This window comes from Notothenia coriiceps, unplaced genomic scaffold, assembly GCF_000735185.1.
Source record: "Notothenia coriiceps isolate Sejong01 unplaced genomic scaffold, NC01 NC01_scaffold00010968, whole genome shotgun sequence".
NCBI lineage: Eukaryota > Metazoa > Chordata > Actinopteri > Perciformes > Nototheniidae > Notothenia > Notothenia coriiceps.
In genome coordinates, this window is record NW_011343669.1 from 218,496 (window position 1) to 244,743 (window position 26,248).

The 26,248-nt window shown below is 40.4% G+C and overlaps 7 protein-coding genes across 8 annotated transcripts in view; 5 read left to right on the top strand and 2 right to left on the bottom strand.

The window, feature by feature from the left end:
- On the top strand, positions 1–3,323 carry gnptg (N-acetylglucosamine-1-phosphate transferase subunit gamma). Its single transcript, XM_010772149.1, has 11 exons — positions 1–158; positions 241–295; positions 384–451; positions 614–668; positions 778–861; positions 950–1,043; positions 1,373–1,487; positions 1,571–1,653; positions 1,808–1,936; positions 2,034–2,115; positions 2,207–3,323. The coding sequence occupies exons 1-11, from the start codon at positions 92–94 to the stop codon at positions 2,296–2,298; spliced, it is 924 nt and encodes a 307-aa protein (XP_010770451.1). The 5' UTR covers positions 1–91; the 3' UTR covers positions 2,299–3,323.
- Positions 2,549–15,424, bottom strand: chlsn (cholesin). The gene is made up of 7 exons (XM_010772148.1): positions 15,343–15,424; positions 14,855–14,992; positions 14,667–14,762; positions 14,262–14,357; positions 5,360–5,556; positions 4,332–4,413; positions 2,549–3,761 (listed from the first exon to the last, which is right to left on the bottom strand). Exons 2-7 carry the CDS (start codon positions 14,975–14,977, stop codon positions 3,582–3,584), a joined length of 774 nt encoding a protein of 257 aa, XP_010770450.1. The 5' UTR covers positions 14,978–14,992; positions 15,343–15,424; the 3' UTR covers positions 2,549–3,581.
- LOC104946336 (uncharacterized) lies at positions 6,515–8,691 on the top strand. Of its 2 annotated transcripts, XM_010772147.1 has the most exons (3): positions 6,515–6,774; positions 7,257–8,075; positions 8,133–8,691. In XM_010772147.1, the coding sequence occupies exons 1-3, from the start codon at positions 6,772–6,774 to the stop codon at positions 8,367–8,369; spliced, it is 1,059 nt and encodes a 352-aa protein (XP_010770449.1). In that variant the 5' UTR covers positions 6,515–6,771; the 3' UTR covers positions 8,370–8,691. The 2 variants fall into 2 exon arrangements, with proteins under 2 accessions (XP_010770449.1, XP_010770448.1); XM_010772146.1 differs by having other exon boundaries at positions 6,517–6,774; positions 7,257–8,691.
- Positions 10,734–13,247, top strand: LOC104946370 (G-protein coupled estrogen receptor 1-like). The gene is made up of 2 exons (XM_010772195.1): positions 10,734–11,671; positions 13,160–13,247. The coding sequence occupies exons 1-2, from the start codon at positions 10,734–10,736 to the stop codon at positions 13,245–13,247; spliced, it is 1,026 nt and encodes a 341-aa protein (XP_010770497.1).
- Positions 15,425–15,961: 537 nt separating the features above from the next.
- uqcc4 (ubiquinol-cytochrome c reductase complex assembly factor 4) lies at positions 15,962–18,668 on the top strand. The gene is made up of 2 exons (XM_010772151.1): positions 15,962–16,208; positions 17,599–18,668. Exons 1-2 carry the CDS (start codon positions 16,117–16,119, stop codon positions 17,906–17,908), a joined length of 402 nt encoding a protein of 133 aa, XP_010770453.1. The 5' UTR covers positions 15,962–16,116; the 3' UTR covers positions 17,909–18,668.
- On the bottom strand, positions 18,482–20,339 carry h3f3d (H3 histone, family 3D). The gene is made up of 4 exons (XM_010772150.1): positions 20,255–20,339; positions 19,331–19,472; positions 19,062–19,215; positions 18,482–18,953 (listed from the first exon to the last, which is right to left on the bottom strand). The coding sequence occupies exons 2-4, from the start codon at positions 19,456–19,458 to the stop codon at positions 18,825–18,827; spliced, it is 411 nt and encodes a 136-aa protein (XP_010770452.1). The 5' UTR covers positions 19,459–19,472; positions 20,255–20,339; the 3' UTR covers positions 18,482–18,824.
- An 884-nt stretch (positions 20,340–21,223) lies between these two features.
- Positions 21,224–26,248, top strand: part of cunh8orf33 (chromosome unknown C8orf33 homolog) — a 6,385-nt gene continuing 1,360 nt past the window's right edge. Inside the window, exons 1-4 of the mRNA XM_010772152.1 lie at positions 21,224–21,241; positions 21,400–21,454; positions 21,896–22,347; positions 22,427–22,517. Coding sequence (XP_010770454.1) covers positions 21,427–21,454; positions 21,896–22,347; positions 22,427–22,517 — 571 coding nt within the window. The 5' untranslated portion in view covers positions 21,224–21,241; positions 21,400–21,426. The remainder of the gene's footprint in view (positions 21,242–21,399; positions 21,455–21,895; positions 22,348–22,426; positions 22,518–26,248) is intronic.

Genomic DNA, 26,248 nt, shown 5'->3' on the forward strand with positions numbered 1-26,248 from the left:
CTGACCTGCGAACACCAAAGTAGGAAATGTAGAAAGCAACCATAGACTGAAAGCAACACGATAGCACATTTTAGTCAGTAAAATAACAACCATGCACTGCTTGTGTAATGGAATACATGCTTTATTAAGGATTTTGGTGGTCTGTGCGTCTCTTTTCAGTAAGTTGTTTTATTTTAGTAATACCTAACCATATGCGCTGGTGGGATGTTGTGTCTGATGTCGACCTGTTTTTCTACACAGTTAACCATGGATTGGCCGGTAAAATGAAGATAGTGGAGGAGCCAAACACTTTTGGGTAAGTCAACTAAAAACACATCTATCCCATTGTGCACCTTGTTTAATTTAGCCCCTTTATAACTGATATTTGCTGTGTTTCTCTTTAGGTTGAACAATCCTTTTCTGTCTCAGGGAAGCAGACTACAGCCTAAAGTGACCCCATGTCCAGTGTCTGGTATAATAATTTGAAGCCTACATTTGATTTAATCCTGTGTGTGATTACATGTAAAGTAAAGGATCAAATATTAGATGTTGACATCTAATCAAGATGTTTTCTGTCGATCTACTCTATCAGACTGAATTTATTTACCATATTCTTATACATATCTTCCTTAAGGCCCTGCACATTTTCATCAGCTCGCTGGAAAGTGCTTCAGTTATACAGAGTCAACGTAAGTAATTTACATCCAAAACAAACCGCCTTTCTGCTGGTTCTGTACAAGGACCCAGCTTCAAATACAAAACAATAACACTGTATTTGTGTGTTTGGTTATTTTGCAGGTATAAATATGAATTCTGTCCATTTCACAACATCACCCAACATGAGCAGTCATTTAGATGGAATGCTTACAGCGGGATACTCGGGTAAGATACGCTTCCCTTCCACACCGGTTTACCTTTATAGGGAATATCAATATTTGAATTACTCATGACTTTTGCATGTGCATTACAGGATCTGGCAGGAGTGGGAAATGGTAAACAACTCTTTCACAGGCATGTGGATGAGAGATGGGGATAACTGTGGAACGAGAAACAGGGAAACAAAGGTTAGTGGGGCTAAAAATGTTTAAAGTCTTTCTGGTTGATATTTAACAGAATAAGGAGCTCCCACTGACTTCTCCTATGTCTGTGTTTCTTCTTAAATATAACACCAATCAAGTAAACCTTTAGGAAATAAAAAAAAAGTAATAACCGAATAAATAGATTTGTTAAAAGACTACTTTACCCACAATATGAACACATGTTTTGTTTTTACACTCCTTCCTAATTGGCCAAATCTTTCATTTATATATGAACTCAAATTCATTGTAACAATTAATCCACAATAAATACATAAAATGTGTCTTGTAAATAGTTTCTCTTCATGTTTTTGTAGGTGATTTTTGTCTGCAGTGCAAGCAGCAAGCTCTCTCAAGTCTCAGAGCCCAGTACCTGTGTGTACTCGCTCACATTTGAGACCCCACTTGTTTGCCATCCACATTCGCTTTTAGGTAAGACAAAAATAAATATCTGACGCCGCAAGTCAGTGTAATTGATAGTGATATATTATCATATTTATGCTCTTTTTTTTAAGTGTACCCAACACTGAGTGAAACGCTCCAAAAAGAATGGGATGAGGCTGAGCAGGCTCGCTATGAAGGACTCGTTACTGAGCAGGTAAAAAACTGTTAGGCTGATCACTTGCAAGCTTAAGAAGGACATTAAGGGTTCCCAAAGTGATTCTAACACATAAATATATATCTTTTTACCATTCGAATCAAGTTGTTGTCATATTTTCTTGAAACTGACACACAATGTCTGTTTGATGCAGGGATACAACAACCTTTTAAAGGATATCTTTGAGGATGCCGGTCTCCTGAAAAGCCAAAAGGTGAAGATAAAGCCACCAGAAGTTGTAGCTGATTCAGGAACACACAACTCCTTACAGAAATGTACAGAGGTGAGTACATTTGTGTTCTTGGTAAATAGATAGATGATTATAACAATACTGTTTTAAATGTGACAGAAATTCTATATTTCCTTAATGTTTCATACAGGATCTCGAAAAACAGCGAGAAGAAGTCAACAGATTGCGCTCTCTCCTCACTCAACACAACATTCCCTTTTATTCAGCGCAAAGTAAGTGAATTCAAGCAGCCTGTCTTAACTACTTTAAGTGTTATAGTGTCAATACCCCGGAATAATTCAGAAATGTCTTTGCTTTATGCAGCACATGACCCAAAAGGCCCACCAAGTACAACAGTAAAGGAGCAACACCCACGAGGAGACCAAGGCCTTCTTGATCAGCTTTTTTATCAATGACAGTTGTTGGACAATGTTGCCGTCACTGCTGAAGGGACTTAACAGTGACACTGAGAAAAACTCATTTCTGTGTTACATACTTCTGACTTTAGCAGATTTTTTTTTTAGGAGTAATGACCCTCAGCTGGATCTCTCAAGGACTTTATCAGTCTTGTTAATGAAGGAAATTCTGTCAACATGCAGCATATTGAGAAATACATTTTGTTTTAACAACGTTTTGGGAGAAGAGAAAAATTGAGTCCTTGAAAACTCTTGCAGGTAAAGATTTTTATTCTGTACTGGACTTTGTGGTTACTGCATACAGAAACTGGATGTCCTGCTCCAGGTAGAAGGTACATCAGAAAACATCTATAACAGGATAAATGAACTGGACATTAAGCATTTTATTAAATAACTTAAATGTGTGTCAGACCAAAAGACAAGAGTAATGGTAAAAAAAAAACTTGAAAGAAATAAGCATATGGTGATATTTTTGTGTGTGTCTTGATACAGTGAGAGGAAGTTATTTAAATGTCTTTGAATATTAAGTGTACTGTATTTGCATACATTTCTAATAATACAGGAAGTGGTGTCAACAGCTTAAAATTACAAATAGATTCCGTTTCCTTCCTAAAATTAAGAGTCAAAACTCTTAAGTGTGTGTAGAGCAAGATGCCACTGCTTCTCCTATACCTACTGTATATCTGTTGAGGGCATAGACTGTATGTGAATTGCAGGGAAAACAGAGTCTACACAAATGAGTAGTTAAACACACACGTAATGTATTATTATTATTATGTATTGAAAATGGACTAAAGGGCTGGAGCTCCAAAACACATGTATCATGCTTATACCTTGAGTGGATGAGAAAGATATTCTCATCAGTGACTTCACAGATTATGGAGCTGACACGTATAAACATGTCTACAAACATTCCTGAGACTTCTTACTCTCATCTTTCCGTTGTATCCTTAGGGGGGTTTACATCTCTACTCATCTGTCCACAACGGTGCAAAAAGCTATTTGTAATAAAAAAATAAACTTGAGAAAGTTCTACTATATGAAAGCATTTGGGTGAGGCAATGACACACACGCAAGGAATGTCAAAGGAGGAAAGAAAGGTTAACCTAAATAGATTGAACATTGTAATGATTAAGTGTTATTGGATCAAAATGCATCTTTTCCTTAAAGGGCCGGTGCAGAAACAACAGGTTTTAGCTTGATAATCAGGCGTCATTCAGTCCACTGACCCACGAACATGCTTCAGTCTTTTTCTTGTGGAGTTCATGTGTGATGGTGGAGGGTTATGAGAGCAGCTGGATGACTTCTCTGGCTCTGTGTGCCCTCTGCTGGACATCTTTGTCCTCTGGTGCCTGTCCCGACTCTTCGACCAGCGCCATGGCCTTCTTCACCGTCGTGTCTTTGGCTGCTCCTTGGAGCCCCTCCAGGTACTCCAGCAGCACGGAGAACTTCTCATCTGCAACCTGAGAGAGAGTCATTTATGATCATGAATCATGTTGTCTGTAAGTTCAAATATTATATTTTTTAAAGAAAGATACAAATATTTAATAACGTAATTATCTCTAAATGGAAGAGTCTTATTTGAAAGAAAAAAGGTAAAAATGGTTTAGGTATACAACAGAAACCTTTTCTAATAATCCTTCTGTTAGATGTGATAACTAAGGTTTCTATACCTGGTTTTTTCCTATATATATTCATGTTGCACAGTTGGAGGAGCCTGTGACTTAAGTTGTTCATTGCCATATCTACACTGTAGCTAATGTGCACATGGCAATAAAGCCTTGAATCTTGAATTTGTGAAATTAATGTCATAAGAAATTAATCATTTTATTTCCCCTTTTGAAGACTGAGACTGATGGCCTGTCTTTCTTCCTGGGACTTTGGGCACATGAAAACAGCTCATTATATTTTACAGTGGGTTTAACTCACAAACAAATCAAAACAGGAAGACCTCGCTCTGAGGTCAACATCGCTCTTACTCTGAACCTAAACTGCTAGAAATCCCCCATCATCACCACGCCGTGTTATTTTACCTGTTCGGAGTCAAACATGTGCTGCAGTAACCACGTCTGCCTGATCTTCTGGAACTTCCACTCCGCACGGTTTTCAGACCAGCTGCAAAAGACACAACCAGAGCGAGTTGAGTTACGAGAAAGGTGTTGGTTTTTGTTACCACAGTTCGTAGCATGTGTCATTATACTGGGTTGCTTCACAGTGTTTACTTTGTGCTGTCCTTGCACATGCAAAACAATTGGAAGCACCCTGACCTTAAAACCTGCTCCAGAAATGTACTGTTGCATTATCGTATCACAAAAGACGGATAAGACAAAGACTAGTCAAAACCAAAGTGGTAAAGGGTGAGCTAGCCTGGGTTTAAGTCCCTGATTTGGGTCAATCTCAACCAAACTGAATCATACACCTCCCACAATGCAAGGTCTTTCATAAACCCTGCCTCTCTGGTGAACACCATCTTTTAAAGTTAATGCATACAGTTTGACACAAAGGCTTTTTGTTTTACATCTCAATCCAAAATAAGACTATAGGGATTGTAGTTTTTCTTCCAGTCTTTAAAAAGCTTTTTCATATTTTTGTTATTACTCCTTATGACTAGTATGCTAAACTTTGTGTGTGATTTCCATTTAAAATCTGATTTAATACATTCACCACGAACAACACCCACAACAAAGACAAAAGGTCACACTTCTGACAGCTTCTTACTATGAGCAATGTACATTATTAAAGAGGTATTTCTCTTGAGATGCTGTATTGAATTGTATTACATTTTCTTGTTGATTACATGTGATTTTGCTGTGAAATGTTACCGAGGATATACTTCATATTTGGTACCATCAGCACTAAATAAAGGGTTTAAAAGGATGGTTTTCAAAGCTTTTTTTGTCTTGTGGATCAACATCATAGCTTAAATACCTTAAAAATAAATGTTAAAACTATATATGTGAATTGTTTTTGAGCCATCTTCCCCGGGCTTTCTGGTAAAGACGATACATGGACTGATGGCTTTCTATTTGACATTATGCACCTAAACAAGAGCAGCTCTTACCAGGTGAGGTACAGTAAGGCCTGCTGAGGACCAGTGGGTCCAGATGCCGCTTCAGTTTTCGGTACGGTCTCTCCCTCAGCTTTAATCCGCTTTTTTTCCTCCTTTTTCATGACCTTCTTCATCTTCCTCTCCATGACCCTCTTCTGCTCGGGGCTCAGGTCCTCCTCTCCCTCCAGCTCATTGGGCGGATCAGGAATCTGTCGAGGCAAAACAAAGGCTCATGGGAGTTATCTACATTAACAGACCTTCCTTTTTAGACCCTTAGGGAGGCTGTGGCTCAGTGGATAGTGTGCTGGACTTCGAATTAGGGGGTAGAAAGTTCGAGTCCCACTGCAGTCAGCATGTCGTTGTGTCCCTGGGCACTTTACCTCAAATTGCTCCTGTGGGGATTGGCCACAGTATTGAGTATGTAAGTCGCTTTGGATAAAAGCGTCTAACATGTAATGTAATGTTATAATTTTCTGCATTTGTGTAAAGCAAAATGAAACAACCCTAAATAACATGCGCGGTGATTGACTGATAAGAAGAAATGTCAGAACAATAATTGGACTTTTGTGTACTGAACAGCCATTTTCTGCCAGCTTTCAGTATTGGTCAGTTTTCTGGGTCAATGCAGGGCAAATGCTTGAAGCATATCTGAAATTGTATTTCTACAGTCAAATGTAAAAATAAATTAGACATCTTGTTTTGCTAAGGCACATTGACAACTGAAAGCTAAAGCGCTATTTGAGTCTGAATCACTTCCTGTTGTGCTGCAGGTCAGAGGGGTGTTTCCTGTATCTGCAGCCTGACATCACACGCGTTTACGCTGTGGTGTGCAATATCCCTCTACCGCTGCATGTAAAGCACGCACTTGCACTGTATCAAAATAAACACGGGTGTGAAGCCTGTGAGAAAAATTTCAATTTTCTCACTGCTAAACTTTGCAACAATATCACAAAGGAAAAATAAATATGATCTAAATTTGAAACAAGTTAAATGCATTATCTAGCTCCTCATTTGTCTGCAGAATGATTGATGCTCTGCAAATGATGCCAAACTTAATCTAAAGAAAAATAAAGAGACCAAGTTAAAGTCATTTTACTGCAGTAGTCAGTACCGACAGCACAGTTTAAAGACTGCGTTTAAGGCTCAGAGGAAGTTAAACAAGGGGCACAGTATGCTCTGATTTAACGGATCTCAGTCTGCACGGTGATGAGAGAAAAAAAAAGAGGGAGGGGAGGTAAGATTTGATCACATGGCCACGAAGTCATTCTGAAAGTATGCTATCGAGGTATCACCCAAAGAAATATAAAAAGTCCTTCACGGTGAGCAGCTGTGTCCGACCAACGAGCATCTTTTTCAGAGCTTTGAGTGGAACAGCGGGGCCGGTGGAGACAAAACAGAAGACGAGGCGGTGACGGAAGCAAAAAATGGTAAGTGGAAACATGTGTTGTTACAGAGCAGACGGTTACTTAGAGGGGGAGCAGACAAAGACTCGCTAACTCAAACATGTGGTCGTAGAAAAGAGTTTAGAAACAAAACTTTTTACTAAACCTAGTCCTATTTTAGAGATCTATAATAATTCACTATCAGTGTAGCTCTTATTTTATGTGATTTAGGATGGAAATGCCCTGCTGTATGTTGCAAGAGTTCCTGTGAAGAACTCATTTAATGATTAATCGGCAGATAAGGTGTATTCACTTCTATAAAAACAGATATGTGTAATGGTTCAGAAGGGGTAGAACTAGTTTTGCACAAAAAAAACGTCTGGACTGGTGATAAATACTAAGTTGCCAAATGATCTGTACTTTGCAGATAGTTCTCTATATTTATTTTAGGAACTGCTTGACAAACAGTGGAGGGTGATGCTGAGCACAGGATGTCCTCACTGGGTGTTTTCTCTTTTCATTTCCAGTCTAACCAAAGCGAGGTTTTGGCCCCACCCGGGATGAACACCACAACTCCGTTTCTCAACACCATCCTGAACACCTCCACTTCGACAGTCCTCCCTTATGATGACTTACACACAATTGCAGCCCAGGACATAACCTCCAGGGCGAACTATATCTACAGCTTCCTGGCGGCACTGGGTTTCGTGGCGGGCTGCTTCCTGTTCTACAGCTTCATCCAGACGTACAGAGCGCTGAAACGGCTGGCCTGGCTCAACCGTCTGCTCTGGGCCTTCTGTGGCCTCCAGCTGCTGCTTCTGCTCCTCTCTCTGCACGTCGTGGTGTACATTCCTCACTACCTGCGCACCACAGGTTTGGGCTGTGCTGCTCTCTCCTTCACCATAAACACAGTCTCTCTCTGCAGCCTGTTCGTTTTGGTGCTCATGGCTTACGTCCTGACCCTGGATCCTCCGTCCCACGCCCTGCTGAGGAAGCCTTGGGTCTGCGGGGCTTTGGTGAGCCTGACCTCTTTTCTGATTGCTCTGATGCTGGCTGGGCTTCGAGGACCCAGAGAGGGTATGCAGGTAGAATATATGTGTGTTATGGATCCAGTCAGTGCTGGTGTCTCATATGCCGCCGCGAGGTTGTGCCTGGCTTTTCTGATTCCCTACCTCCTCCAGCTGGGACTTCTCATGGCTGGCTGCGTCCGGCAGTGGAAATCCAGAAGACGTTTCCTCTCCGGCTCCGAGGAGGGTCCTGTGTTCCTGACGGTCACTGTGGTCATGTTTTTCTGCCAGCTCTTCTACAGCGTGGTGCTGGTGAGAGGAGCACAACTCGCTCAGAAGGAGGGGCTCAGCAAACAGTTGTGCTCCTATCTGGTGAGAGGAGCACAACTCGCTCAGGAGGGGCTCAGCTGCCACGAGCAAGCGTTTCTGACCGTGGCCGAGTTTGTGTTGTTCTCAGGGAGCAGCGCCAGCCTCCTGATTGTGCTGCTCATGCACCGGCCGTGCAGAGAGAGTCTCCACGGAGCGCTGAGGCAGCTGAGGGACTGCTGCAGGAGCCCAGGGGCCTCGCAGACCAACAGGAACATCATAGCCCCCCACATCGAGATCACAGACACGCTACAGGATATAGAGTGATCGAGGACAAAACTCTCTATATGACAACAAACTGCTGATGTATCAACAAACTTTAGGAATCTGATGTTTAAGACATTTAATCTATCTTTAAAATGCTTGTTTCTTAAATGACCATTTTAACGTTTTACATGCATCTTTCTCTTTTTTAGCTTCCAACTATTTCTTAAATTTCCTTTTTTGTACTATTTTATTTAAAACCTTTGGTGCACATATTCCAAATTGTGCAACATCTACTTAGTCCTCAGTGCTAAGTCACTTTGTTGAAAATATGTTTATAAAGTTGTTGTAATAACTCCTCTCTGAATGGAACCATTAAAAGGACTGACTGTTGGTTGTAGTGGCAATTTTATATTTTGTTAACCTGCTTTTGACACGACACAAAAACAGACTTGCATACACACGTCTTGCACAAAAGCCCATTTACTCAAAGTGCCTGGAAAAACCTCTCAGTTTCCCAGAATGCAACATAGGAAAACATTTCCTCCAGGAAAATATAAGTCAGGTTTTAAGTTTCGTTCAACAGTGTCAATATTCTCCATGTACTTATTTCTGAAGCTGTTGAAAAACCAAAACAAGCCAGTCGAAGTGAAACTCTGAACTTTACGGCTCATTTCATGAAATATATGGGCACGAGTTCTAGGAATAACTGAGCTGCACGGATCACATATTGCAGTGGTGCCAACACACAGTGGCGTTAAACGAGGGACCAGTAGGAAAATTAAAACATGGGCTTGGTTGCATATGATGCTGGCACCACATTTAGATTCAGATCTGATTCACACTGTGTTAAATCACAAAAACAACCATTTCAGTGAAAGATCTATCGTGCCGTAGGTCAATCACAAAAATATAAAATGTAAGATATGATGCATTACAGCATTAACTTAGCAAATCTTCTACATTCAACATTGTTCTTATCTTTAATAAGTCTTTGTGTTTTAAGGAGTCAAAAGAACAAATGGAGTAAGACTAGCCTGCCTGTCCTTCTTCTTGTTTTGTGTAAATATAAACTGGTGTTCTCTCTTTGCCAGGAATCCCCAGACTCCCATATTTACACATTGCAACATAATACAATCATAGTCATGTACACAATTTGGTATAAGTCTCGACAAGTGTCCTAACCTAACATAATTATGTATGCATAAGATAAGTAGGAACAGAAATACACCGGGTATATTCATTGCAAATTATGCTGTATAACAAACAAAAGCAAGGATGAAAAAAATAGTTCTGTGTTTACCCAAAATATACTGTGTGTGTGTGTGTGTGTGTGTGTGTGTGTGTGTGTGTGTGTGTGTGTGTGTGTGTGTGTGTGTGTGTGTCTTGCTGTAAGTGGTGGGTGGTACCAAAACACTTCTCTGGATTCACTGTGACACCTACTTTCAAAGTCACCACCGTATGGACAGGGAGGATTTGAAAAACTGAAATGCAGTGCAAGAAAACCAAGGTAGGTTCTTTCAAAAAATATATATGAATCAAATATAATTTATATTGAAGCTAACTGACTTTTTCTGTCTTACAGTTTTCTGTATCTAGTTAAATGATATACAGTAGATTTGCTTCAACTAGCTGTAGCACAACTCTTGAATGTTTTAAGCTTCTTTTGAAGTATTAATTATTTAATTGATAGAGAAAGACATCTTCTGATATTTGTTGCGTCCTGAAAGCCTATGCCCTACACTAGGGCTGTGTAACATAGCAACATCTTCTATCCTCGATATGCATTCAAATATGCCATGTTTTCAGGTAATGAAGTTCATAAATAGACTATACAGTATGAAAAAACTACAAAGGAAATCATTTTCTGTGTGAATTAAATAATTGAGAAATGTAAAGTGAATTCTCATTTAATCAAGAACTCGATTGCAAGAATTACATTTTTAAATAAAATAGTATAAAGTCAAGTATTTGAATTTCCAGCTATTACGTGACATAAATATACTATGTGTACATGGATGGACCCAAAAACAAGGTTGTACAAAGGTATTTCTCATCAAATGTTATGAGAAACTTACATTTGTATGCACTTGTTATTGTTTTAGAAAGCGTACTTGTGTATCACGCCACCTCGACATATGAATTCATCTCGATAAGATTCCATTGGAATAGGATAAATAATCATATAGATCGTAAAGCAGCACAAATTCTCAATACATCTAATTCTTAAGGAAATGAAAACATTGACTTACTGCATTTCTCCTCTCTGTCTAGAACAAAGAGCGGCCATCACTACACTTCCAAAAGGACCACGACGCCGAAAGAGGAAACAGATGACACCACAATCTCCACTGGGGCTAATACCTTGGAAAACTACTGCTAACACCAGATCACCACAACAGTGCAATAAATAATATGGACACAACGATGTACGTGGACAACAGCGTCTTTCCTGCTCAAATAAATGACTCGAATGCAGTTATCTCTGATTTCCTGCTAGCAGAAAATCCTCAGCGTTACATTATCAGCCTCTTCCTCTCCAGCCTCTACATTATATTCCTGTTCCCTGTTGGCTTCATCGGGAACATCCTCATCTTAGTGGTCAACCTGTACGACAGGGGCCGCCTCTCAGCCCCGGACCTCTACTTTGTGAACCTGGCCGTGGCCGACCTGCTCCTCGTTGCCGACTCTCTGATCGAGGTGTTCAACCTGAAGCGGGGCTACTACGACCGGCCGGGCCTCTGCACCTTTATGAACCTCTTCCAGCAGGGCAACATGTACAGCAGCGTCTTCTTCCTCACCTGGATGAGCTTTGACCGTTTTGTCACTCTGACCGGCTCCATGGGTCACAGCATGCCTCACCCCCGCCTCAGCTGCTGCCTCATCTGGGTCGCCTCCTCTCTGCTCACCGTGCTCCCCTTTGCCATAGCTCAAAGGCAGCACGCAGGAGAACTCCACTTCTGCTTTGCAAATGTATCGCAGATTCAGTGGCTGGAGGTGATGCTGGGTTTCCTGCTGCCTTTCTGCATCTTGGGTCTGTGCTACTGGAGGATAGCACAGGTGCTCGGGCAGAGTCAGAAGGTGCAGGGCGGCCCCCAGCCGAGGCCTCGCAGGCAGAAAGCTCTGAGGATGATCTCAGCAGCCGTGTTGGTGTTCTTCCTCTGCTGGCTCCCGGAGAACGTGTTTGTTAGTGTTCAACTTCTGAGAGGGGGGGCAGACGGCGGCACGCTGTGGCAGGACTACCCTCTGACTGGTCACGCTGCCAGACTCGCTGCGTTTTCTAACAGCTGCCTGAACCCGCTCATCTACAACTTCTTCGGGGAGACATTTCGGGATAAACTGAGGAGGAGATTCACGCTGCGCAGGTCAGCCTCAGGGAATTGTCTCCGTGCATCAGCTTCGAGCTCCTCTGGCCACGCAACCTGCTGCAGCAGAGTTTCCGTTAGAATTTGTTTTTGCCGGTCAACACGTCCGTTAGAGTTGAAATCTTCCGGACAAAATGAGACAAGTGCCAGTCAAAGGTCTTCGTTATTTATTGAGCTTTAAAACTAATTGATATGATTCGATATTAAACAAACTAATTATAGTAGACGTTATTTAAAAGTGTACAGTAACTTATAATAACACGGGAATAATAAACGGAGCGCTCTCTTCCTCTCCTGACAGCCCGTCAGTATCATGCAGCTCGCGGATCCAGTAATGAGTGACCCGAAATAAACATATCTATAACTAGTTTAGGTGGTTTGAGAGGTAGCCAAATTAAAATAGCTACGTGTGATATTCTAACCTGAAGTGTGTGTTTTGCTCCGCTCACCGCTGCATGTGATCATACAGAGCTGCGTGTCGACTCGTCAGCAGCAGCTGATCTCTCTCTCCCATCAGATTAGACTTCACTCGCGTTTATGTCCATATCGATCAGATCTAGCTAATGATATACCTGCTTATCAAGACACCTAAACAATAAGTGTCACTATGCAACCGGGTGAGGCCGCTAAGTATAGCGCAGCATTATGCATTTGTTTACATGCCCACCGGAACCCCGAGGCATTACCCACTGTTGGTGTGCTGTGCCTTTTTTTCTCCACACATAGCATTGTGTGTTCCTTTCAAACAACTCAACTTTGGTTTCATCTGTCCACAGAATATTTTGCCAGTTGTGCTGTGGAACATCCAGGTGCTCTTTTGCAAACTTCAAACGTGCAGCAATGTTTTTTCTGGACAGCAGTGGCTTCCTCCATTTTATGACCAACTTATGCAGAAATCCAGGTAATTCCAAAGGTTTCACATACTTTTTCTTGCAACTGTATGTTAAGCAGCAATCCTCAATTAAGCCTGACACTGGCTGGTCAGCCAGTGGAACAGGTAAACGAGACTAAGTTGCTTGGCATTGTTCTTGATTCTGGTTTACAGTTGACAAAGCAAAGAGACATAGCTGTGACGAGAAAATGTACAAAGTATGTAACACCAACCACTTTGAAACAAGTCATTCAGTCTCTGGTTTTGTCACATCTTGAGTACTGTCCGGTCATATGGTCATCAGCAGCGAAAACGCATATACAGAAATTACAAATAGCTCAAAACAAGGCTGCCAGACTCGCTCTCCACTGTTTGAAGCGCACTCATATTGGAGTTATGCATAGAAACCTATCATGGCTTCCGGTTGAGAAACGTCTGCAATCTCGTGTAATCACTTTTCTAAAAAATGTCCAATTTAGCAAAAGACCACTGTATTTTTATGATCAAATAGTTTACACAAGAGATGAGCATGACCATAAGACTAGACAAGCTACATCAGGCCATCTACTGGCACCTAAACCCAGGACAAATCTTCTGAAATCTTCTGTGTCTTATAGAGCTATAAAGGAATGGAACTCATTGCCAAACTACCTTGCTGAAATAGAGTCCAGAGCCTCTTTCAGAAAGAGATTGGCCATCTACTGAGCTGAGCTGAGCTGAGAACCCTAATTCAATTGAATTTGATCGCATGTTGTTGATATTGGTGATGTTTTTAATGTTGTTAATGATGTCAGGACTTATGTCCTAAATGTTGCTGTATTATTGTTGTATTATTGTTGTATTGTTTTAAGTGTCGGACCCCAGGAAGAGTAGCTTTTGTCGAGAGCAAAAGCTAATGGGGATCCTTAATAAACATAAACCAACAGATCAACGCACAATCAACCCATACAGGACATCTCTTTTTCCACATTAAGTGTTAGACATTAGAATTGACTATTCTTGTCTGTCACATAAGTGGCTCAACTGATGTGGTATTGCGCTAAGGGGAAATTATTTTGACCGGAGAGATTTAGATTTGCCGGTCTTCAGCATATTTTAATGGTCAAAGTCCGGTAATTACCGGCTAACGGAGACTCTGTGCTGCAGATCCAACCAGTCTGCACATTCAGGCTCAAACATCTTTCCACAAACTGGGCTACTCCAACAAAATAAATGATGCCATCAGTGTAAAGACATCAATAATGGAGAATGTGAGAGAAAGGACTCCAATGGCTGTGGATCTGTTTGTGTTGAATCAGTTATTTAAAAACAATAAAAGGCCAAATAGACAAAAAAACTACGGGAATTCTTTAAAAGTGACACCTTCATGAACATAAACCGGATTCTGACCAAATAAACTTCTGAACAGTGAACAATGAAGGAATCCTAACCAGGAAAAGCTGACAACAACACAAGGGATGTAGCAAGCATCCAACCAATCTTTGCCATCATAAATGAATTTAGTAATACAACTGTCTTTCCTCTCACTAACAACTGTCTTCCAAACATGTCTTAGATGCTGTGCATTTTGTTGTTTAGCACCATTACACATCTGTGTTTTGAAGACTGTATCATTTCCAGCACAAGTAACATGTTCTGTATGAACCCACACAAGTAAGCAGTCAAAATTCACCTGAATACTCACAAAAACAGGAGGAAACAAATGGAAAACACACATACCTCACTTTGTTCGGTCTGTTCTTTCTTTTTGTGTTTCTTTTCCTTTTTTTGCTTTTTATCTTCTGCTGTGATGGTCACAACCTGTACTGGAGCCTCCTGAAATAAAATATATGTTTATTTGAGCAATATCAGTTATTGTCATATAAAACAGGTACGACTATCAGACACATGTTTGCCATTATAAATACAACTCAATTGTACAAATACTATATAACCTCTCACTAACAGATTTCTCAAAAACGTGACTTAGATGCTGTACATTTTGTTGTTTAGACTCTTTACACATCTATATTTAGAAGACTGTATCATTGCTAGCACAAGTAAAGAGGTTTATGTATGAAGCCACCCAAGTATACAGTCAAACATCACCTGAATACTTACAAAACAAATGGAAAACACACGTACCTCAATTTGTTCTGTCTTTTGTTTCTTTTTGTGTTTCTTTTCCTTTTTCAGTTTTGTATCATCTGCTGTGATTGACACAATCTGTACCGGAGCCTCCTGAAATAAATAAACAATCATTGTTTTTATTGGAGCAATTTCAGACAGTGACTTCCAAAAAAAGGCACAGTTACTGCTGTAGTGCTGCTCACCTCAACTTCCATCTTCTTCTTCTTCTTTTTGACTTTAGTGTCCATTATTTCTTCCTCATGAACCTCGCTGACATCTGAATTCAGCTTCTTCCTTTTAGACGGACTTGTCTTGTCTTTAGCCATTATATAAATGTTCTTCTGTAAAAAAAAACAACATGAGCATGTTACTACACAACAGAACACATACATTGAACTACTTTGTTGGCATTAGTGACAGACAACATAAACAGAGACTGAGAAAGATGAGGGCTTTTGCATGCCTCATATGCTGTGATAAACATAACCTGAAGCCAATACTGGGGAGTATAAATCATTTCGACCTGGACTATAACTAAATATGAAAACTCGCTGTCGTTTTTCATGGCAACAAATACAAATGCGACGCTGTTTATGGTATATACAGCAGTAGCCGCATAACACTGCTATTAACACTAAAATGATATCATAGAACAAACAAGTATTTTTTATCACAGGATTCTCATACTTACTTGAACTGCAAAACAAGCGTGTTAAGATCTGAAAAGCACAGATCAAGCATGGGATCTCAACCAGGAAGTCATTGACGCCTAGGTGAATTCTGATTGGACGGATATCGCTCTTTGTTTTCTGATTGGACGACGGCTGTGACTGATTCAAAGACCCTCGATTGGATGGTAACTGAAACTTCAGAGATTTGTATTTATATTGTATGATAAACTATATTAAAAATGTGATAAATAATGACGGTTCAGGATTGATAGTGGTTTGTAAATATGTCTCAGTACTAAAAATGCAGCATTACAACTCTATGACATACAATAATAATACAATTATAGTGAATGAAATGCAGTGTTGTTACAATGTGGTGTCTGAAAACATAAACGCAGCTAGTAATGAGGATTTAAATTATATGTATCAAACATATATATTATGAATGATAAGGTGAATTATGAACTTAATTAAATAAATGTGGTTGCAGTTGTAGTTCAAAATGTGCAGTGATGTAAAAACATATGCTTCTGTTTTTTACAAAACATCGAATACAGACCACTTGGGGAAAATACATTTTAACAATATGATAATTATAACAACGGGATAATTGTAATGTAAATAAACAGACACGTTATAGCGGAACGTTCCAAACCAGGGTTAAACAGCGTCACCGGACACAATTCGATGTTGCACAATGTTGTGTTACATGACCTAACCAAGGTGCATTGGTAAGAAAAACTTCAGAATCATTGACTTGACGCCGTTTGTCCTAAAACAACAAGTTTTCCGAGATGTACACAACAGCAGGACGGGTTTTCTCCAGTCTGACACGCGTGGCTTTAATTCGAGGGAAATTCGTTCATAATGCGACACCGACCGTTGGGTGAGTTACCTGTTAATAAATCCGCTTATAGGAACCACGTTGACTCCGTCAGAGGGTCGTGGTTCAATAACAAGGGTCTAACTGTAATACATGTTCCACCTTATTCTGTAAACATCATATAGTATGAAATGTATGGTATGTTGTCATTGCCAGTATATTTCTGCATGGTTGCATCATGTGGGTGGCTGTAGCCTGTTAGCAACATGGAGCTTCCTTATGTATAGTCACACGTTTTGATATCTGTTTACCAAAGATGCAAACCCATAAATAAAAACAAGGTCACAGATGTTGATATTCTGCCGTGTAGGGTTTGAGTCTCACTATTTGGCAGAGGTGGAAGAAGTACTTAAATTATATACCTAAAAACGTACCAATACTACAGTGTAAACATACTGAGTCCTGCATTCAAAATGGTACTTAAGTAAAACTAAATAAGTACAAGCATCAACATATACTTGAAGTACCAAAAGGAAAAGTATGCATTATGCAGAATGGCCCATTTAAGCACCATCTATTTAAAAATGATTGTATTATACTCATTGATGCATTAATGTGTTCCCATAAATACAAACAAGGTCACACATGTTGTGTGCTATGTAAGCTCTGTATAGTTTGAGACTCACTATTTGGTTAACCCTCTCCATATTGTGTTCTGTCCTGACATGAATTCAGATAGATTCCTCAATAGCTATAAATACATTGCAGTATCAAATTAATATTAGTTTTCTGACAAGCTGCCACTATATGACGATTACTGTCCTAGCAAATGAAAGTACGAGTTATTTTACAAGTTAATCTCAGTGTGCCAGGACCTGCTGAGTCTCTGTGTACTTGTAGAAGTATTTAATATAATATATATTACATCAGGGGTTTTAATTATCCAAGGTTAAAACACTTGGATAACATATCATAATCGTGGGGGCTGCCAGGATTTGTTGAATCATTTACTGTCAATGGTGCAGCTGCAGGATTCGTCCACAGAGGGCACCATCACTACTTACTACCCTGTACACAATAAACACACATAAAACTCAAGGTGACAGTATTACACAGACTATTAAAGCCCTACTGATACCAGATTTGGAAGCTGATAATTTATTTTAATGGACTATATTGGATCAAAAAGAAATGTTGATCCTTAATCAAAATCAGATTAGCCTTCCATGATAAGCCCCTATTAAAACCTTACATTTTATATACAAGTATTATTTGATTGTGTGAATGACATATTACCGTGAAGTAGGACATTTTCACGATTGAATATGTGCATTATTGGGTGGTTTGATTTATACAAATATGTGTAGGACAGGAATGTTATAGTTTAGTACTGCACTAGTAAAGGTTGTAAGTCCCTCGATTGTCCTAACTCATTTATTTTTTTCCTTCTCAGCAAAATGAGCAGTATGCAGTCCCTCGCTCTGAGCTCTCAGAAGTCGGCTGAGTCCATAGATGAAGCTGAGGAGGTAAACAGTGAGCCCATCAAGTTCTCCACCAGTAAAGCCAGTCACAGAACTTGGAAAGTCAGACGCTCGCTGGGGAATAACCAGGACCGCTCCTGGAAGAAGGTCCTGCCCGTCAGCCTGGTGTTCACCGGCCTGCTGCTGTGGGCCATTCTAAGAGACTCTGGTCTAGACCTGGACGCTCCGCTGCACGAGCATTTACCCAACGTGCTTTCAGACAAAAAGAATAAATCAAGTTAACAAATGTGGGACTTGAGGTGTATATATATTTCTGGCTATATTTATTAACTGTATTTCAAAATGTGGCAGCAGCGTATTGCTCTGAAAACACAGATTTAGCAGGGAAGCCGTCCAATGCTACAGAAACTGATGGATTGTTTTTGACCATGCTTTGCCTTTCGATTTTCAGTTTTGGTTCAATGTTTGCTTTAATATGGATTAAAATGTGATTGAAGCTTGTTTTGTCTACCTTGAAGCTTGTTTTGTCTACCTAGAAACAATGCAATGTTCAAATCTTGAAATGAATGCCCTTTGAAACTGGCCATTCAATTACTGTGCAATGGAATCCTGATTTTGAACGCATTTACACTTCCAGTCATGTGCATTGCTTTATGAACCCCTGCAGCGTTTATTTTACACTTGAGACTGGAGGAGACATGCAGCTAACCATGCTAAACCCAGGTCCTCCACTTATGGGCCAAATACCTCTGCTGCTTTTAAATTCAGCTATAATTAGCACAATCTCAGTGTAATAGTTTAAGCACAATTATACTTTTAAAACATTAAACAGTTAAAAAGTAAGTCAGGCCATAGTTTGAGGTAGCGGAAAGTTTATTTACAGCACAACAAGAAACCCCATGACATGCACACACAGGATTAAAAGGGTACAGATTCTAAAATAGTTTAGCAAACCTGAGAAAGGCAGTGGAATATTTTGTTATTCAGCATATTACAGATATGAAGCTCTATTCTACAGTGAATGAGTTGAGGAGAAGGTAAAGAGGGAAATGAAGAGTACAAAAAGGAAAAACATGCCTGAAACTACAAATGACAACGTATGTGGTACACATGCTGGTAATAGTTCCAAGATTTACAAAACAAAACCCGGTCAATCCCAACCCACCCCCCCACTAAAAAGATCAAATACATGAATCATTTATGCACGCTCTCCTCTAATTCGCCTGGCCAGCTGAATGTCCTTGGGCATGATGGTGACCCTCTTAGCGTGAATGGCGCACAGGTTGGTGTCCTCAAAGAGTCCAACCAAGTAGGCCTCACTGGCTTCCTACATGGGGAAAAGAAAAGATAAGTTATATTTTTCCAAATGTGCTAGAAGAATCTTTCTAAATAACCAAGGCAAACTGAGGTTTTCTAAGATCTAGTTCCATCTTACCTGCAGGGCACCAATAGCTGCACTCTGGAAACGCAGATCTGTCTTGAAATCCTGAGCGATTTCCCTCACAAGACGCTGGAAAGGCAGCTTCCTGATGAGCAGCTCGGTGGACTTCTGGTACCGACGGATCTCACGCAGAGCGACGGTTCCTGGCCTACAACAAAATTATACATTTGTTAAGAACACCCTCAGAACAGAAATAAGGGCCATGTGAAGCAGCATTGTTTCACTCTTGAATATGATATCTGAGCACTGATGACCATATGTACCTGTATCTGTGGGGCTTCTTCACTCCGCCGGTGGATGGCGCGCTTTTCCTGGCAGCTTTGGTTGCCAGCTGCTTCCTAGGCGCCTTTCCTCCGGTGGATTTACGAGCGGTCTGCTTGGTACGAGCCATTATTCACCTGCAGTCTGAAAATGAAACAAATGAAACCAAACCCGTTAGATTAGACATTAGATTTCATAAGTAATGTTGATGTCCTCACTTTAAAAAAAAAATTTTAAAAAAGACACAATGACTGCCCTGGTGAATTATAAGCCAGACTGCAGCAGCTCCACTATTAACAGTCGGTTATGACCTACATCCTAATTCAAACATGAACCCCATTATCACGAGATTTCAGTTTGAATGTTACTGGAGATGACTGTAGAGCCAAGTTAAATGTTTTAAGCGGCAACTCATCTGTCTGGGGACCCTTCCTTTACAGATGTCTTGCAATCGGGACACCGATTGTTTTAATTATACAAAACAAGCCTCTCTAAAGCCGAGCCACCATTAAGCTTCGGGACTCATACACGTTTCTTTGCTGTCGTTGGCTAGATTTAAAGCTAGCACCGACGGTTGCAAAATGGCGCCAGCTAGCTTTCATTAGCTTAACATCAATACCGAAAACACCGGCAGCCATCTAAGCCATTTTGATAAACAATAACTCCGTGAACCGCTATGTTAGATTGTTAAAACACTTTACTTGATGAATCAGGTTTTTTTTTTTAAGTATCTCAAATGTAGCTAACAATTAGCAGTCTGGCTATTGCGCGCTGTTTTGTTGTGAAGTGGTCGAAGATTAGCGCTCGTCCAACTGCATTTTAACGGCTCTAAACCACCTGGAAATAAAAACTCAGCTTACAATGTATAACAATCAAGGCCTAAGGTAGCTGTAAAACCATAGAAGTAGTTGCCGCTTTCACGTTACCTTTTGTGTTTATTTTTTCCTGGAAGTTGTAAGTCCTCGTTGTAAGTCGGTTGTCTTCAGTGATAGGAAGGAGGAGAAGGCGGTGATATTTATACTCTGATGAGCACGCTTGGAGTCCCGCCTCTGAATCAATGGGATTGGTTGTCAATCAAATCCACGAAGACATTTGATTGGTGGAAAAATAAGGTCTGTTGCGAACCGCCAATGAGAATCAAAGAATAAAAGACGAGGGATCAGTGCCTGTGCTAAGGATCCTTATGAATTGAAACATTTGGACATTATGATTTGAACAATTAGTACTATTTTATAAATGGAGTAGTCGACCCATGGTGTTGAGTCATTGTTACATTCATTGTAATAACATTCATGAACTCCAACATCTTTCTTACCAGCCCACATAGTAATTGAATTAGCTTTTGGTCTTACATCCATAGGATGTACTACGTTTTCCCTCAAAGAGTGGTAATCATCATGAAGCTCAAATGCATTTATTTCCTTCAAATTAAGCAAAAGGGAACCCAGCTTCCCTACAAAAGATTTTTAATGTAATGTGTAGTAATGTTTATTTTTAGCATCAATGATTGGTGTGGTCAGTGACAGGTGGTGACACATTCATCTTGTTTGATCTTAAGTCACAAGTTACATGTCTGATACATTACATTACATTAGTTACATTTCGCCACACTTTTTGTCTGTTTGTATACTCTATTGTAAGGTTTTTTGAGTTTGTTCTTATTTATGAGGCTGTGAAAGATAGAAAGCTATAAATTAAACTTTTAGAGCATGTTATCAAAATTTACCAAAATCTCCTTGTCTTTTTTTATTTTTCATTTATAAAATACATCAAATGCGTCTGTAAAGTCTGTGTCTTTAAGTTTTTCCTAAGTCACTCACTACACTAATACCGATCAGGAGAACAACAGCAAGCAGAACCATTCACGCTGGGGAAAGATTCCCAGACGGACCGATTATTGGGTTACACCGCTGGTAAGTTGATGCAAATGAAAAACCTGTAATGAACTCAACATGATATTACGGGAAATAAATAGAAGTCTATTATAAATGTTTTCTGAAAACTTGAGCCTGTTTCGCTAAGTTTTGTTTATCCCTGAAACGTCGAGGTAAATATTTCCGACCTCTTTCAGCTGAAACCTGCGACTGAGAGAATCAGAATGACCGAGCAGAGGCTGCTTTTCATGGGTACATTAAACCTTACAAATCATCGCAGCATGAACTGCATGCTGTTTATAAGATCCTTTCTGTAAATGCATGTGTGTTCCTCCTATGATCTCAGAACAGCACTATCAGGTTGTGCACAATTACGCAATACTCAGGCTGAGTTTTGCCTGTATTTATTTTTTACCGTATATTTGAATTAACATTCCTATATAGTTTCCTTGCAGTTCCAATTTTTCTGAATTATTATAATTTCCCTTGTTGTAAATAATAATAATAATTATGATGTGTGCAGTTTTTTTTTTTAGAACATATTTCTTAAATTGTATTTAACTGAAATGAACTTCATTCAGTTGTGTGCTTTAAAGTTGATCATCAATTATGCTTTACATGCGTGTAAGTATATATATAATAAGTCATTGACTTAGAGGTAGTCATCTTAATGTTTGTGTATTCATTCAACAGATATTGAACCAAAGGCAAACGGCTCCACTCCTGCTGACGACAGAGCTGAGAAGCCCATCTTGTCTCCAAGTGACAACACCTTTAAATTTGACTTCCTCTGTGACACATCTCCAGCACTTCAGGAGAAAACCTCTTCATCAGAGGGGACTGAACCAGCAGAGAGTCAGATATCCTTTACAGGACAGAGCTCTGCATTTACCTTCAACTTTCAACTACCTCCTGTGGAAAACATGGACACAACAGAGATCCCTTCCTCTACAGGCAGCCAGCCGTGTGTCCAAGAGGAAAAGCCTCCCCTGTTGCAGGAGGTCATCTCTCCCCCGGAGCAATCAGAAGCAAAGCAGAAGAAGAAGAAAAATAAATCTGGGAAGAAAAACCCTGCAGATAAGACAGAGGGACAGAAGAAACCAAGTTCAGCTGAGGGGAGTGAAGGAGGCGAGGACACAGCGCTGGTCAGTATGAAGTGATTTCCCTCAAAGTGATCATTGTGTGTCCCAGTGGATATGTGAATTAGATGTTTGTGTGTTTCAGAGTGCGGAGGAGCAGCTGAACAGGCAGCTGGACTGGTGCATCGAGCAGCTGGAGTCAGGAATGATGTCCCAGAAAGTCACACCCAAACAGAGTGAGTTGTTTACCTTCCATCTCACCAGAGGCCTGTACTACGAAGCCGGATTTTCGCTTAGCGAGCTAACTTCAGGGAAAACTCTGGGTTTCCGGTCCTAAGACGCTGGTTCACTTCTTACCGGGCTAGATCTCCATGGTAACTGATGCTGAACGGCTAACCTGCTCCGGAGCAGGTGAGGTTGCAGGCTAAGAGCTCAACTCAGTGAAAGCACCGCCTGCTGACCAATCAGAGCTCAGTGTGCGGAGTTTAAAGCGATCAAGTCATATTAAAGGAGAAAGGAAAAACTGTTGTTGCATGAAAGACGGCCGGCAAAAATCAACTGACTGTGAACGTGAAAATGAATAGAATATCACCTCCCATCTTCAGAGCAATCTGACTAATATAACATTAGCATTAAGGAAGCTTACTTAAATATCTGTCACAACATAAGTAACTGGATCAAAGTAACATTACGTAGAGTCCGCGGCACTGTGAGTGCAGACTTCAGGTCAGAGGGCCTAGGTATAAAAGTTACGGCTCGCCACTGGTCAAATGCAATTAAAGTAAGATCCACTCGTGTCTTAGACGGGGCAATGATATCATAAACCTGTTAATGTATACGAGTAGTATTATTCATCCCGCTTCAATCTCATTAGTATGCATAAAAAGTGACAGGTCACACCTCCCCCATTATGCAAATGAGCTAAGTCCCGCCTCCCCGAGGTGTGAGATCTCAAGTAGGTGTGAGATCNTTTTTCTTAATGTAAATACAAACTTAAATTGCTTTCCTGCATTCTCACAGTGCTTAACATAGTTGTAAATAAATCATAACTAATAAATGATCTTATTAACAATATTCTTCCTAATAAATGATCTTCCACATGAAATAGGTCAAATAGACGAACTTACAGCATTGCCTCTAGGACAGGGGTGTCAAAGTCAATTTCATTACGGGCCACATCAGCATCATGGTTGCACTCAAAGGGCCGGTTGTAACTTATATATAATATATATAAAATAATGTATTATATTACATGATTGCCTCTGCATTGGATTATTATCGGATAGGGTAATAACTTCATAATTAACTACGTCTGAAAGCAGAAGTCTAGGGCAAATAATTGCAAGTCTCTTCAGTGTGCATGTCACAAAATGATTTAAAAAGAAAAGCCAAATTCTGAAGAAAAAAGTCTAATTTGAGATGCATTGTGGGGCATGTAGTTTATGGGCAATGTGCTTCTGTAAAGCGGCATGTAACTGTATAATACACATATGATATTCTTTGCAAGCTCTTGTGGGGCCGCATGAAATGAAGTCGCGGGCCGGATTTGGCCCCCGGGCCTTGAGTTTGACACCCCTGCTCTAGGATGTTCCTTGTGGATGGAAGCAGATTATATTTGGAGAAATACACTCTCTGACCATGCCGTTTCTCTAACGTTAGACCGGAAGTGGCGATGCCATGAACCGGAAGTGATGCTAAGAACGGCGAACCCAAAGATAATAGGACCATTAGCACTCCTAGTGGTGACCCCATGAACTGCAAACAAACCATAACTCCATAAAATGCCTCCAAGGCAGCACAATTATTATACTATTATGTTAAGAAAGCTTAATTAAATATCTGCCACAACATAAGTAACCAGATCAAAGTAACATTACGTAGCAGTCCGCGGCACTGTGAGTGCAGACGTCGATGTGTCCCATTATCATTCATATCACATCATAATGTATCATATATTTCCTTTTCTGAGTCAGCTGAGCCGTATCTGGCCGTGCAACACTCAGTGTCACATACTGTATGCAGAAGTATTATTTTAAGCAACACATTAAGTTGACGAAACACTCGAGACAAATGTAATTAAAGTCAGATCGTGTCTTAGACGGGGCAGTGATATCATAAACCTGTTAATGTACGCATTCAAACACTTTTTCTTTTACCAGCTGTATTCACCTTGCAGGTGCAGCTATGTGGCTTTGATCCTGGATAAAGTGTTTAAGTCATGGATGTTTAAAGTTTAACTTCTTCATATTTGACTAATATTATAGTTGACTAATCATTCAGGAAGTATGACGCTGCGCTGTCAGTACGCTTCTCCATGTTCGGCTTAGGCCTAGACCTTCTAGAGCCAAATGTAAAACCTTCATTTTTCACTAGAACACCGAATTTTTTTCCAACGCAATGGTTGACGACATCTTCTTACTATCCGTACTGTAACGCGAGATAGTGTACTTTATTTATTAGAAATTTTACATTGGGAACTGTGTCCATCGTTCAATTCTGTCTTTATGTTCGTACAATCAGCTTTGTTTTGTAATGACTCATATAAGTTTTCCGGATTTTTACTGTAATTTTCTAGTACAACCAATTTGTTCCCATTTACGTTATATGGGATATAACTCTTCCTTTTAAGAAGTGTAAGTATAGAGTAAAGTACGAAACTGTTATTTCAACACACAGAAATTTGTTATTACCTTATCAAAAAACTCATTGTATACAAAAAATTACACACGTTTGGCCAAAGGTATATTTTTTAGTACAATTAGGGTGCCGGAATAAAGTCACGTCCCGACTTTTCACCCTCCCCCCGGTTAAAACCGGGGGACCGAGGGGTGGCGAAGGCTCGCGGGAATACGACATCTCTCCTCTCTTCCTCTTCTTTCTTAGCCCCACAATGTTTACCACTGGCTCAGTAGACGGATTTCATGAAGGTGTCCTTTTCTCCCTACCTCGCTCCCTAGTCTCGGTCCTTCTCGATCGTCCTCTGACTCCGGTTCCTTTCTCCTAGTTTCGTCACGACCGTTGGCCGTTTCATGTCTTCTTCGGTCGTCTCAGAGAGACATGTAGGAGTGTGTGTGCCCACAGGCTGCGCCTCTCCGTGGATAATTTTTCCTAAACGAAGACCGTTCGACGGAACGAAATATAGGAACAGAAAAAGGGTGTTCGGGTTGTAAAGAGCGAAGAAAAGAAACAGAAGTACAAAGAGAGATTAGTAGAAAAGTGGATATATACGTCGCGCGCGGGGCCGCGCGCTCTCTCCCCCCGCCTTCCCCTGTGTGTGAGATCCTCTGGGAGTCGCCGTCAACATCATTACCTGGGCGGGATAACCCATGATTAGTTTTAATGTAAAGTTACATTTATTTTCCTTTATTCACAGTGTCAATAACACGTTTGTCCTAGATTCTAGTTAAAGAGAGAATAGCTTCTTACGTCAAGTGGGTTATAAGTATAAATTCTACTAGCCCTTTAATCAAACATTACTATTATCTTTAGTGCGAGGGAGTAAGGTCTTTCAGCTACAATAAAAATACACTTACCATTCTTTTCTTTGTTAGCTGTCACAACATTCCGGCTACTTACCCTCACGCCCTCCGCCGCACATCATACCTTTGTGGTGTTGTGCAATAAAGGTTGTGTAATGTCGTTTCCGACCTGCTTCGACCTAAAAGGCGAATCGGGATTGAGTCCCTTCTCGAGACCCAAGGCGGATGCTTCGACCAAGAGAAATCGTCGATCTAGAGAATACGGACCCGCCGGATTGGACGGAGCCTCGTCCCCACATATGCTTAGATCAAAGTTTGGTAGGACCTTACAAAAACTCAATAGGCAAACTCGAATTTGGTTTTGTTTCGGCGGCGAGCAGCGAATTTGACAGGATGGTTTGCGGACCGATAGTGAGCAGAGCGTGCGGAACAGGATAGATCAATCTCACCGCCCGCAAGTGTTTTTCCCGCATAGGACCTCGTAAGCT